This window comes from Myripristis murdjan, chromosome 3, assembly GCF_902150065.1.
Source record: "Myripristis murdjan chromosome 3, fMyrMur1.1, whole genome shotgun sequence".
Classification (NCBI taxonomy): Eukaryota; Metazoa; Chordata; class Actinopteri; order Holocentriformes; family Holocentridae; genus Myripristis; species Myripristis murdjan.
Genome location: NC_043982.1, coordinates 32,509,993 through 32,524,870, shown reverse-complemented (window position 1 = coordinate 32,524,870; position 14,878 = coordinate 32,509,993). Strand labels below are relative to the sequence as shown.

Below are 14,878 nucleotides of genomic sequence, written 5' to 3'. Positions count from 1 at the left end.
TCACCTCAGTCTGCTGTGTACGACATGTTATACTAAGCCAACATAAGATGGAGAGGTAAGAGCAAAGTCATGTCACATGCTGCTAAACTATTCACCAGGGCTTGAGCTAATCCATTTAGAATAGAAGTTTGAGCTGCCTTTAGGGAGCAACCCCAAACATGGATAATGCCGCCACAGCCAATAGAGCCATGGTTCAACGATTTACATAGCTGATCTAACAATCAGTGTTTCCCAGCCTTCCCTCATATGGTCTGGGACCATCGTCGATCGGAGTGGAGCTTTGGGTAAACCTCTTTACCATGCAGATCAAATAGAGGCAGACAGACTGGAGGGGTTGTGGCTACACAGCTCTCAGTGTGTTTAGTGGATTCAGTATGCTGTGGCTCCAACCCAAAGACAACTGCACTGAGCATCAAGCAAATCCTTCAATACGGCGAGTGCTGCTCCCAAGCCTCTTAATCAAATAAGGCCATTAGCTCCCTCACAAGCCTCCAGCACCCACAGACCACAGTTTGTACACAGACACATCACTCAAGGGCCCACAGCCTCCAACAATCATTCCACCGACTGTACGGACACTGATGTGAAGCATCAGGGTACCGGGTCTCCTGTAAAACTGTGAAACGAACGGAATGCTTTAAATTTCAAATGACATGACAGAAAGTGAGAGGAATGTGCTTCCCCAGCAGGAAAGGATTATGTGAAGGCAATACATCTAGAAACTGGAAGTAGTCTGAGACCAAAATAGCGCAGCGGAGAAAGTAAGAGTGTGGAGGTCGGCGGGAGCAGATGAGTGGGGACATTTACCTTCAATTCCCAACACATGGCAACAAGTTTTTCACTGAGAGGGAAGTTAATAGCTGCGAAAAGTGACTTTCTAAGACCACTAGAAGGAGAAAGAAGCTGCAGCAACTTTATAATTAAAAGCAGTCATTCCTCCTTATGGTGGCCGGCCAAGGACAAACACGGCAACTACTTACAACAGGCTAATAGCTGGGCTAACCATACCTACTGGTCACTAATCTCACTTTACCAGGCCTTTCTCGCATTTAAGGTAAGGCTTCCAGAAAATGATGGCAAGTAGGTGGTAAGTTTACTAGTTTACGATGTTTACTCCCTCACAATCACTATCCATCATCACAGTACAAACTAGAACAACCCAACTCTCCTCCTTAAAGATAGTGATCATATCTGGTGCTTGTGACATTTTAACAGCTCATTACAACTCTGTCTGAGTCCCAGCGACAGTATAAAAATTCTTATTTCCTCCTAGAAGAGAATTAAACACTGACACACTCCTGCTTGTATCGATTTCAGCATCCCAAGCTAATGGATATTATGAGTCAGACGAATGAGGCCCAGATCAGCCTAAGTTGGTTGAAATAGCCGTACCTTCACAATAAGTGGAATCCCCGTGGATGGAGGCATAGCCAGTCTTGCATTCACACTCTGCTTTAGTATTCCGGTTCTTACACTCCGAGTTTTCTCCACAAGTGAGTCCCTCTGCACAGAAGTCATAACCTGAAAGAGAAGGATAGAACAAAATTGTAGCTCAACACTGGATTAACTCACGTCCTAACATTTGCTGACTCAAAGCACTTAAGAGCTATGCATGCGTGCACGCCCACCCACACACACACACACACACTTGCGCGCGCACACACACACACACACACAAATAAAGACACATGCACAAACAAGCCACTATGTTTTCATGGTCAACAATATTAGAGGCCTATAGTGTAAAGTTTATGACCGCTGTAAATTTGGTGCAACAATAAAAGTCCATGAAAGCGCGAATTCTCCCTCTCTCTCTCTCTGTAACACACACACAGACACACACACACACTCACACACAGAAACAAACAGCACTCAAATACTCCAGAAAAAGAGCTCGAGATCCATCAAGTTGACACTGTAACAATGACATCTCTGCTTTCTCCACTGCACTAGTGTGTGCTGTACTGTACCCACACTGTCACAGCTCAGTATGTTTTTCAATTATATTTTCTTCGATTCTGTACACTTATGATACAGTAAAAGTGTGCTGATGCAGCAGCCTTTTGTATCTCAAACTGGCCTGCTTTCAGGACGATCATCATCATTAGGCTTTGACCACTACAGATTTTTTAAGACCAGTATCAATTCCAATATTTTAAGCTGTGAGTAGATTATTTCTGAGTGCTGATATTCAATATTGTTAACTAGGAAAAATTACTGTGCAGGAAAAAAAACAAAAAAAAAACATGCTGATATCCAAAAAAAAAAAAAAAAAAAAGAATTTGATAAAATGAACATGGTCTACCCTGCTCTAAGCATCACATAAGGACAACACCAGACTAGAACATTATCTGTGCCAACTGCAGACCCTCCAAGAAGCACAGCTTTATAAAAGTCCAGTCTCTCTCAGCCAGGAGAAAATGTATGGTTCCACTGGACTGAAGACAGACGGCTCAGGGAACCAGATCGCCCACAAGTGTTACAACTAATTCTCTTCCTTCCTGTACTAAAGAGAGTTCATCGAACTTCAGAAATGCTGTAGGAGTGGGCTGGTAATGAAAATGCTAAGGTGGATATGAAAGGGTCTTTAACAGGAGACTTTAAATGTGGACTGAGATACACTGTTTTTCCAACATCGATGTTAGCCTATTGTTTTTATATTAGGGAATAAAATCAGATTTTAATTAATCATTCCTTCCTTGTTGGTGGTGGTGTGTGTTGGTGGTGCTGTGGCTTGAGGCTAGAATCAGTTTTCTGCATTTTGTGACTTTGGTTGAGACAGACTATCCATGGTGTGGGTGGTTTGTCCGACTTATGGACTCATCTGGTGTAGTGGTGCTTCACCCAACAGGAGCGTGAGAATCTCCCAGTGTGTTTTTTTCTGCTGGCATAATCCACGCAATGTCTATGTGATCGAAACAGTTCATTAAACCTTGGGAGCTTTCTGCATATCAATGGGCGGACTTTTTGTTATTTCAAATCTTCTAATGTATGCTAGCCTAACATGCCCAAGCAAAACACAGGATCAACAGTCAGTTACAACCGCCATTTTTAAATTACCATATGCAAAGTGGAAAGTCATAGAGAGAACACATAAATACCCTTTAGAGAACAAAGGGATCACAAAAAAACGCAAAAATTGAAAATGGAAGAAATTATGAGCCAATGAAAAAGTGTTTTCAAAAATAATTAAGACTGTGTTGGCTAACTGTGTTGCCGTAGCTGTATTTTTGTACAGCACTTTGTTGCAGCTGTGGTTGTTTTAAAGGGCTTTATAAATAAAGTTGAGTTGAGTTGAGTTGAGTAGCTTGTGTATCTTGTGTCTTGATGCAATATTAAAGAAAAGAAAGTGATAATCTCTTTCAGAAGAAAGAGATAATTCAATAAAAATAATAATTGTTGGAATAGTTACACATGTGTGCCACAAATGTTCAAAGTTGCAAAGAAAAAGGGAAATGAGCCTAACCCAGCTTGAGTACAAAACAACAACAACAACAACAACAATAATAATAATAATAATAATAATAATAATAACAATGATAATGATAATAACAGAGAAAGCTAGAAAAACGGATGGAGACACAGCAAGACAGACTGATAGACATGGAGTTGCAGTTGGACAAACAGCAGTGCATCAGATGACGTCTCCTCCTTTTGAGGTATGAGCTGATCTAGCCCATCATCTTGTGTAATGAATGACAGTGTGGCTGTACATAAAAGCCCTGAGAGGCAGGGGACTTGGGGATCCATTACTGAGGAAAGAGCTGTGTCTGCATTATTCCTTCTCTCATCCCTCTCTCTTTAGCTCTTTCTTCTACTACCACCCAAAGGAATGGTGTGTACATATAAGATGTTGGATTGGGCAGGGAATGGTACATATGTTTGAATGAGTGTGCGTGTGTGTGTGTGTGTGTGTGTGTGTGTGTGTGTGTGTGTGTGTGTGTGTGTGTGTGTGTGTTTGTGTGCGTGTGCGTGTGCGTGTGCGTGTGTGTGTGTGTGTGTGTGTTTGGCTGATACAAGCTGCATGAAAAGGATGACAATGAAACCTTATTTGTGATTCACATACACACACACATGCATGCATGCGCACACACACACACACACACACACACACACACACACACACACACACACACACACACATCCCTGGCAGTAGGCTTCACATTTTTACTTTCAGTAAAATAGAGGGTTATGCACATTCGGTGACAATGTATAATAACCAATTTAACAGAGCCAGCATGACTCTAAGAACTTAATGGTGAAGCATGACTAAATTTCAGAGCAGAAACAAAGCCTTGAATCATGAAGTAGAGGAGAGGTGGTGAGGATGATTTGGAAATAATGAGCAGCTCTGAGTTCTAGAGATTGTGGGTGGTAGAGAGAAAGAAAGAGGGGGGGGGGGTCTTTAATTCTTAATTCTTATGAACTGTCGCCTCCTCTCCTTTTCCCTCTCTCCTCTACGTTTCCTTTCCTTTCCTTTCCTTTCCTTTCCTTTCCTTTCCTTTCCTCCTCTCTTCTTCTCTGAATACAGTGAGTCTAAGTCACACTGCTCATCTTACTTAAACGAGAGAGTAATTTGCTCCGCTCAGAACCTGCCCCAGGTTTCTTTCATTATGGCTCTATAGTTGACAGCCTCCTACAGTTTGTTTATTCAATGTATTTACTGAATTACCGGTGGCTATTTACCCTGCGCCTCCTTGCCAAAGCAGTGGGGTTGAGGCAAATTGGCATAGCAGGTGCTCTAAAGCAGACAGACCAATCTGCTCTGATAGGCAAACCAGCCAAGAACAGATGAAGCATTCATACTGGATGCAAAAAGAGAAATAGAATTATTTCAGAGACGCAGATGAACCGGCATCAGGCAGAGATGAGCTGTGTTTACTCCGCATGGTGGTCGGGGATTGGTGTGTCTATCCAAAGAAAGCAATTCATGCAGTTGAAAACAGTGTAATAAAATGAAAGACCCACCTTTGCAAACATTACAGCATCTGCCATCAGGTAAAATCTGTTCACCAAGGGTGCAGTTGAGATCTGGACAAGTCTCTGTGATTTTCACCATCAGGCCATTCTGGAGAGGCAGGAGAGAGTCAAGCAATGATACTTCAGACCAGGGGTGCACAACTAATTTTGCCATGGGGTCAGTAGAAGTTTAAGACAAAGGACCAAAAAGCGTATGTTTAAAATTGCTTCTTTAAGTAATTATTAGTCTTTGCACAAACAAAAAAACACCATGTGAATTTGGCACTGATATATCTTCAAACCTTCAGCTATAATTATGACAAAATTATAAAAAAGGATTTCTCAAAAATGAGCATTACATAGGAATAGCTTGTTTGTCACTGCCTCATCCAATGTTTGTTAAGTGCCCGTGCCACTGGGTAGTAAGTGCCACACCAGCATATCCCAATTTGAATCGATGGCAACATAGCATTAATCCCACTGGACCAATCAAAATACACCTTGAACTGAGAGCATCACTTAAAGTCCCTTTCAGTGTAAGAGAGCCCATTTTCTGCATCTAGACCCCAAGCCATATGTTGTGCATGCAGAATAATGTAAAAATTCCTATGGAGACCAGATTGCAAACTGGCTCCAGATCTCCAATCACAGCCAAGGAGTGTTGTCTGCACTGTCTGCATAAATAAAGGCCCTTCCCCAATAAAAGTTGGAAGGGGAAAAAGTGGCTCAATTACCAGAAATTCATATAATATTCAGCGTGTAATATTAATATACTCATTAAAATATCACAAAATGTATCACCTAAAAGAGACATTGCATGTGGTGGAAGATGATGTCAGGTTTATCTTGTTGTCACAGATACACGTATTGCCGCAAGCTTTTAAAAAATGCAAAATAAGGGCAAGCAGTATCTGAAAGCAGCTCCAGCAGCACTGGTATCTTTGTCAGCAAACCTACTGTAGATTAGCATAGGACGAAAGAGAAAATTTGATTTGAAATTCAAATTACAAGTTCAGTAATATGCAGAGCAAATTTTGGGACTGCAAGACTTCAACTTCACTTCAGTGGAATCAGGTTATTATCATTAGCTGACAATAATTGCTTATATCATTTTTTCACCTAACCACTGTATAAGCTGGAGTATCATAAATCTTATAATTTGCAACTTAGAACTTGAATATAACAGAGGGTGAAAATGACACAGTCTCTGAACTTTATTGAATCAAACCACCAGGAAAAGACAGTCAAAAAAGGTATTTTAAGTTGTTCAGAAAAGGTATATTTGCAGATACATCCTAAGTGAATGGAGCTGCCATTACAACAGAGAGGGTCAGATACAAAAGAGACATGCTGTTCACATTTATAAAAAGGATATGAATGCAGATAGTGGCAAAGGTACACACACATACACCAAAAAAGAAGAGAGCAGAGGTAGATAAAACTCCCTTGGGGCTTTAAAACAAATCGCTCCGTGTGTGGCAGACACACGACAGCCTGCCTTGTGTGTCAGTGCTCCGGTGGTCCTTACATGCCTCCCAAGGTCTGATCTATTGACTCAAATCCCTACGATACTTTCAAAAGTTCCTTCAAAGTCATCGTTTTTCTAGGTGTCACACCAACTGTTTCCTTGACTGTGCCGCATCTGAATAATGCAGCAGTGTATTTGGCAATGGAGGTAATATCGTTCCCTGCTGTGCTGAAAAAATATTTGTAAATCATTTTAATTTTACTGTAAATGGTGTTTTAAAATAAGAAGGCAGGTGAGCTACAGCGGTGGTGCAGTAAACACAGGTGGTGTGTTTTCACATCATCTCCTCAAATTCACCTCAGCTCTTCAGTCACACTGAACATCTGAGAGGCAACGACACCGCAGGGAGGATAAAGCTGACGTTAGCAAGCTATCTAGATGTAGACTCTGAAACTGAAGCCAACACGTTGAGTAAAGTCATCTCGGCCTCAGTTATAAGCGGCGATATTTGATTAGTGCTGTGGAGACAGATTTATATCACCAGTCAAAAGGGAATTTACCCTCTTGGGACAAACCTACAAACCTTTTTTAATTGAATGAATTCATTTTCACCAAACTGCAAACAGAGTTTCCGTACCAACTAGCAAGAACACTGGATTTTCAGCTTATTGGTTAAAAAACTACTTTTTGTACAGTAATGCACACTCATTTCAACACTGCATCAACACTGGTCAAAAAGTAAATTAACTTCAAATAACTTCAAATTATTTGATGTTAACACTGTTCGTTATGTTACACATGAACAGACAGTATATTTAAATTAAGTGCATGTTTGGATTACTTACTAAATGAGATGTTCACATTATAAGGTGTCTGCAGTGTCTCACTTCTCTATGCTTTCTGTGGGTTTTGCCCCCGGTGATGGGTTGACTGTGAGGTTGGAGGAGTGAGCTAAACCCAACTGAACCCTGCATTGGTTTGAGCCATGTTTTACAGAGAATAATTAGTTAATGATGCAACTACCACTCAATTATCCAATACAATCAATTTTTTTGTGCAAAAAAGTCAGACATCGAGTGGGTACTTTCCCTTCAGTTTGAATGGGCATGACTCCACTGCTTAAAGTTACTGTATCTCAAATGAGATTTCCATATGTCCAAGCAGCAATTTTACAAAGTTTTCTAAGTCTACATTTATATCTATCTATCTATATCTATAGATATATAGATATATAGATATAGATATAGATATACGCAATATCAAACCATTAATCACCAACCAGTAACCACAATGAGGACAGCAGGGGAGAATAATGGCCGTCCACCATGTGGATGAGACTCTATTCCACATCGGGACTCAAGGGACAAGTTTCATTTCTGGGAGAAAACTTCCACTGGGTCCTCCATTTTCCTCAAGCCAAGAATTCAGTGGCAATTTACCGCCTATCTCTAACAGCTGCTGCAGCTAGCCAGCCAGCCAGCTAGTTCATTGTTGCAAGCCGGCAAGATTAGCCAATCAGTGCAGGGTGCTGTGAATAAGGAATCTGCAGGCTCTTCTGGCATACACTGTATAGAGCCTCAACAGCCTCTCTGATTTTAATTGAATGTCTCAAAGTGTGTTCCCCATGGCAAAGCCTGCCCCATATTGAGGAGACTCAATATACAGGCTAAACCATCTGCACAAAAAGAGAGCCTGCAATTTCTTAAAAATACAAATTATGTTAGCTGTGTTATTATTTATTGTTTTTTTATTTGTTGACAATTGACTTGCCAACTTCACTGGAGAGTTTTGTCCAATCATAGAGCTGATAGGGCCTATGAAGCAGCAGTTCTAAATGATCAAAAATGTTAAATTATTTTCTGATAGATGTGAACTGATAGAAACTCAGTATAGTGTTTATTTTTGTTGGTTTTACACTGACGGCTTAGCTGTACACCAAGATAATTGGACTTTGCTTTCACATGACCCCTGAGTTACCAAGCTTAGTTTGATCTCCTCTTTCTCTCTGTTAATTTCTCTCTTTTTCTGTCCCTTTTGCTCATCATTCCATTTGCCATATGTCTATGCATATATTCATTGTTGTTTCCCCCACCTCCCACCTCTCCTGCTGAGACGCTGTGAGGACAGAGAGATGGTCTCAGGAAAGATGGAAGGTTACAATACTAATCAGCACTTGAGAGAGAGATTCCTCCACCACACATATACACATAGCACACACACACACACACACACACACACACACACACACACACACACACACACACACACACAGACACGTGCATATACTCAGAGTGCATATACTCTGACAAACATACTGATAGATACATTCTTACAAAGTGTGAAATACGGGGGGCTTTGGACCTGGGGTGGTCTCTAAAAATAATTTGTCATTTAGGAACTGTGAGCATCTATCTGGCATATTTAGGATATATGAGTGTTACTTTAGGTTTGTACAGTGTTGTTTTTGACAACAAATCTTTTGGGGTTAAATTGGTAAATTCAGAGAAAATACAAAGCAGTTTTGATAGACAGGATGTCAAGTATCTACTCACAAATTTTCAAAATGGTTTGACACTAGGTAAAACTTTACAATGGCCATTATTCAAAAAGTAAAAACATGTATTCCCAACTGTGAATATAATAACATATTATTATCAAAATATTTTTGGTACAAGCGTCATTAAGTCAAGATCACGTAGCCATTTCATTTCCCCTGCTTAAATGAAAGGTGAAGCTGTGAACACTGGCAGTTAAAAAGACCGCAATGAAGCCTTGAGTACAGGGAGCGATACATTATAAGGCTTGCTATGGAGCTATCCAATCACTATTAGTTAATCTGTAGTATAAAAAAGGAGACCAAACTGCTGCGAAAGTAAAAAAAAAAAAAAAAAAAAGGATAGGCGACAGTTGACTCAGCTTGTTCTTGAAGAAGAGGGTGAAGAGGCGTCCTAGTTGCTAAGTGGTCCAAAATTAGACCATGTACTGATTTACTCGGTTCAAACCTACCCCGAGACCTTTGTTGCATGCCATCCCTGTCTATTGCACCCTTCCTGTCCATTTCCAGTTTAACCTATCCTAGAAAGGAAACAAATGCCCCCAAAAGATCCAAAAAAGAGCAGTTTGAGGAGTACATTCTATACAAAATTAACGTTCACGGTCAAGTTACTAAGTCGTTAAAAATATATGTTCCTCAAGGTGTAGACATATTTTTCTCTGTCTGGTGTAATGTACAACAAAAGTTGAGACTTGTCCAGGTTGGAGCCCAGGGTGGTGCCCCAAAATGCACTACATCCAAAACAAGAAGTGCATAGTTTGGAGGAGCTGTCAGTAAAGTAATCAATAAAAACTGCAAAGGGCACATTCTTAAACGCATCATACTTTATGTCAACATGGCCCTATTGGCAAATTTTTGATTTGCCATTTTGTTTTTGTGATGATGAGTTGGGAACCTTCCAATACGGTATTGGAGTACAGGAGGGAAACACACATGAAAACATGAACGCATGCATGCACAAATGGACACACATGCACACACGCACACACACACACACACACACTCAATCTGACCCACAGCTTCATAGATGGATGCAAGGATCAGAGAGGAGTTTTGGGCAAAGCCTTTCTATACACACAGCAAACTGCAGCGAGAAAGCAAGACTAAGAAGGGAGGCTGCTCAGCTTTGTGGTGACATGTTGATATCCACGGTGCTGGGCAGCCAATTGATGATACAAGTTGGCCATTCACTAGCCGTTCACGTGTGTAAGCGGTGGCTGTAATTGTTTGAAACAAAGCTTGCAAACAATAAAATAATAATGGTTTTGGGTCTCTGAAGGGTAATAATGAGTCCACTGTGTAGCTTTTTGTAAGCAATTACATGCATGAAACACTAATTTTCTCCTTTAAAATGTGTCTTTAAAGATAAATGACTTCTTAGTGAAGAAAGCTCACCTCTTTTCCATGCTGGACTGGAATAATGACTTTAATTATGATCCACACGGTGATGAAGCTCCAATTTGAATCAGCTCTTTGTGTTACTGTGTTCATAAGTTATTCTAATTACCTTGCTATCTCACCATTAGAGAGAAGAAGAAAGTCAGATTGAACAGATTGGGGAGGGACAGAAAACTAATAAGGCCTGCTGGCTAATTGAATAACACACAGACCAGTACACCACGCAGAGTCATTGTACATTTACACTGGTAGGGACTATAAGCGATGTATGGTGGTTGGACTACTTTGAGTGAAGACTAAACACTGTAGGATATACGATGGTGTTCTCATAAAAGCATAAGTGTTACCTTGCATTCCCTGCAGCTCCTAGACAAAAAGCGCTGGCCTTCAGAGAAAGTTTGTCCCATGTAGGTGCATTTAGCTGCAGAAAACAAAAACATCACTGCATCAGCGGTGGTCAAATAATGCAAGTATAGTGATCCTGCAATGCCATTAATAGAATTATGCTTCAGTTAATTTTAGTTTTTTATGGTAATTTCAACAATAATCAAAACACCAAAATGCATTTGAGACTGCCTGCAAAAAAGTTTCCAGCCTGAAGTTCTGCATAATTTAATCTCTTAGAAACAAAGTTGTGCTTGGCTAGTGTGCATAAGAGCAGAAAAAATGTAACACCACATTAAGAATACAACAGAGGAGACCCTTCTGCATATTCCTCTGGTGATAAAGCAGAAATAGAAAATGAAGCATATGATATGAAGTCCTGCTTTTCTCCTCTCCAGGGTGCAGGACTGTGGAGCTCCCAGTCACAAGTTTGGAGCGCTGCTCCCTCTTCTGTGCCAGAGCTCTGATGTTCACAGGGGAGGTGGAGGAGGAGGGAGAGAGCGGATGTGTGTGTCTGTGTGTGTCCCTGTGTGTGTGTGTGTGTGTGTGTGTGTGTGTGTGTGTGTTTGTGTGTGTGTGTGGGGGGGGGGGGTGATGGTAGTGGCGGTGGTGGTGGTGGAGGGGGGTCTGGAATTATTCAAAGACACTATCCTTGAGGGATTTAATGTTTCTGCAATCCAGCAAGAGAAACACAGTTGTCTGTGGAACTGTGAACAGTTTCTAGACCCACTCACAACGTATCAGGATTGATCCTTCCATTTTAGCTTGCAGGGACATCAGAAAACTATGATAAACAGTCTGAAACAGATCTAGTCAGTCTTGCAGTCTCACAGTCTAGTAGCATGTCAGCAATATGTATGAGACCTCTGTGTCTGCTGATCTGTACATCTTGCCCAGCAGAGATGGGAAGGAAGCAAGACTGTTTACCTGGTAAGTACTTTTATCATCACTTCTTTAACTATAACCATAACTGTGACATTTCTAATTCTATCATAAAGACCTAGTGTAATTTTTGATTATTGTGATTATAATTTTGCTAAAAGAGCTGTAGAGCTGTTATTGGGCTTAATACATATTCTGTGAAGACCTATTCTTTTCCTGGATATGGACATGTAGCATTTTAATAATGCTTGTTTTTCAAAACACACGTTCATTTTGATGGTATAAACTTACCTCGAATTATGTAACTGTAGCGGCTGAGCCAGGTGTGGTCAGTGCAGGTTAATTTTCTCAGTCACAGTACCTCCCGCACTCACAGGTTACACTAAACATCTATGATTAAATCTAAATCTGTTGTTATGTCTCTCCTAAAATGTTTTGTTGTAGAAGTGGCTTGGTCTGGGGTGCATTTTCAGCAGCACAGACACTACTGAATGATCATAGAAATATTAAAGGAATATTATATGTCTCCATGATCTTCTTGCTCGTCCTTGACTACACGTTCCTATTTGTTTCTTTGATCATGGAGGTGGCACTACTCTAGAGTATATAGGCTACAATATAGTAAAAAATGAGTATTTATAGTATATAGTTGAGAGAACATTGTAGATCCACCAAGACACCAAGAGAAAGGCAAGAAAGGCATGAAAAAAGGTGCAATTACAAATGCATCTGCTACTTCAGCACCACGGATAGTGCCATAGCTTTATTAATACATGGCACAGTTAGGTTGCTGATATTTCAGAGCCGTGGCAGGGCCCATAGATTGTAACTTGTACAAACCACAGTCAGATAAAGGGTCAATGAGTCAGACAGACTAGCATATTGATGGCGGGTGGGGGGCTGGGGGGGTTAGTTAACAAGGAAAATACATTATGGTCATTTTACACCTTTTTTTTTCTGGGTGCAGTATATTGAGGTATGGTGTTTCAAAGTCTGGTAAAATAAGACTATAGTCTAGTTTTAGCGTGAAACTGCGTCCTGTGTCTATGTATGAAAAGGATGTAACTTAAACTTTTCTGCTGTATTCAGTATTAAAATTTTTCAGTTTTTGCTTTTACTATAAATAATGTGCAATATTGTTATACCACTACAGGTTACTGAATTTATCAAAAGTCATAGATTTTTGCCCACAGTATGAATGGCTAATATCTGTATGACTGGAATAGCAGCTCCTTCCTCTTCCTTACCCCTCTTTGGTAGAGCGTGCACACACACATGCGTAGTATCGAGCAGAGGTATAAATCAGGTAGTAATAATGTCCATACATTTCAATGGTGCCCTCAAAAACGTGAAATCAACCACATAGCCTCTGTCTGATGACTTTGTGTTATCAAAGATTTTGTACATTAGCATGAGAAATTTCAAAGGTTTAGCTCTGAATATTTGTGATACCATTTGCTTCATCTAAATTTGGAAGGCAATACTTACGTCTGCATTTCTTACAGCAGGTTCCATCAACATGTACAGGCAGTAAGTCCTCTGAGCAGTTTGCCGGAGGACAGAAAATTCTGCGACACTCCACTACACCATTCTGTAAAAACAAAATTTTTACTAAAAACATGGATACATCAGAGAGAAAGCTCCAGCACCCAGTGTGAACATATGTGCCTATGGCACTGCCAACAAGACTGGGATGAAAAATCCACACTAAACATACGTCATCTACATTCCCATGTGGCTCAATTTGCACAGGCGTTCATGGAATGTAATATCTGTAATTGTAAGACACACTGCTCTGTTTCTGCCATCACCACAGAACAGTTAACTACCTTGTTACCTTTACCACAACCTGTTAACACAACCAATTACGATAACATCTCACAATACAAGGACTGCATTCATGTTCTGCATGGGTGACCCAGAGCCCCAAATACTGTGTTTAAAATACCATTTAAATACTTAACTCTGAAAATTTTTATATCTATAAATGAATATCATTTCTACTATCATGGAATCTAATAACAAATTTGTTATAAAATCATGGATGGCATATGCTGAAAGTGAGAGGCCTGGTGATAGCAGGTAGTTATTCAGACCCTGAAGGACTGCCTTCGTTCAGGTGCTTGATATCTCTCTCTGCGTGCACCACTTCATTTCATGAGTCATCGAAATGATTCCCCCAGGACACCCTGGTTATCAGTTAATGGCATGTCCACAGGAGCAAATCAGACTGGCTAAACTCCACCCTGTGCTTGATGTGCAATGATGCAGCAAGTCTAATTCCCCTTGGACTTGGATGGCCTGATTCAACACATTTAAAAGTCTGGCTCCCATGTATAAGAGGAGGCAGGAAGGCTTATTAGGGGCTGTTATTAAGGGGTGGGCAGGGGGCAGGCAAAGAGGATGCGGGGGCAGGGAAAGAGGGAAGTGTGATGTGAGGCTGTGTGTTCCGTGCTGAGGAAACAGAGGTTAGTGGCTTTGCATTAAAGGAAAAGTCCACCCACAGATCCTCCCACACTGTTATATATCATCAGTCTGTGATGTTGAATGTGTTCCCAGAGTTATTTTGTGATGAAATGTTATCACTTCATTCATTAGAATTCAGGCATAACCAATTTCTCTCAAAAGATGGCAACTCTAGAAATAAGCTCTTGCTGACACCAAAACCTGATGTTTACCCTTATTTTCAGTGGTGCACACATTTGCAATGTGACATAATATTGTCCAGTTATACATGGAAATAATAAAATACACCTCCAAACAATAAATGGGTCCCTGTCAAGTACACTGTCAACTGCTATTTTATTCACCTTATTATCCTATGCAACAAGACCACCACCATCTTTGTTGATTTTGTCGTTGAACGTCCAGTTTAGTGTTTATCCACTGAGAGTGCATGCTACAATTGAAAACCGAAGTTTTTTTGCAGAAAAATTAACAATGAGTGCAATGATTTCTTTATTCAGATGCTCCCACAACACTTGGTAGAGTGGATTTTTTACAACAACAATGTTTGACCATAAAACCCCAAATTCACAGTGATGTAGAGCCCCATATAGCCTCCATTCACCTCAATAGGCCAAGGAAGGTTTGGGGATGCGGTGCTGAACTATGTGACACTGAATACTTTAAGGTTAAATGCACCTTAAATCCATTGTAAGAACATGGTGTATTTTACCAGAGACTACACTTTTATGAAGAAGGACACAGGCCTGGAAATACAGCTTTCACGC

The 14,878-nt window shown here is 40.5% G+C and overlaps 1 protein-coding gene across 1 annotated transcript in view; it reads right to left on the bottom strand.

Moving 5' to 3' along the window:
- LOC115354625 (protein kinase C-binding protein NELL1) overlaps nt 1-14,878 on the bottom strand; it is a 227,583-nt gene that overhangs the window by 119,859 nt on the left and 92,846 nt on the right. Inside the window, exons 9-12 of the mRNA XM_030045058.1 lie at nt 13,134-13,236; nt 10,727-10,800; nt 4,969-5,068; nt 1,393-1,521 (exon numbers count right to left, since the gene is read on the bottom strand). Coding sequence (XP_029900918.1) covers nt 1,393-1,521; nt 4,969-5,068; nt 10,727-10,800; nt 13,134-13,236 — 406 coding nt within the window. The remainder of the gene's footprint in view (nt 1-1,392; nt 1,522-4,968; nt 5,069-10,726; nt 10,801-13,133; nt 13,237-14,878) is intronic.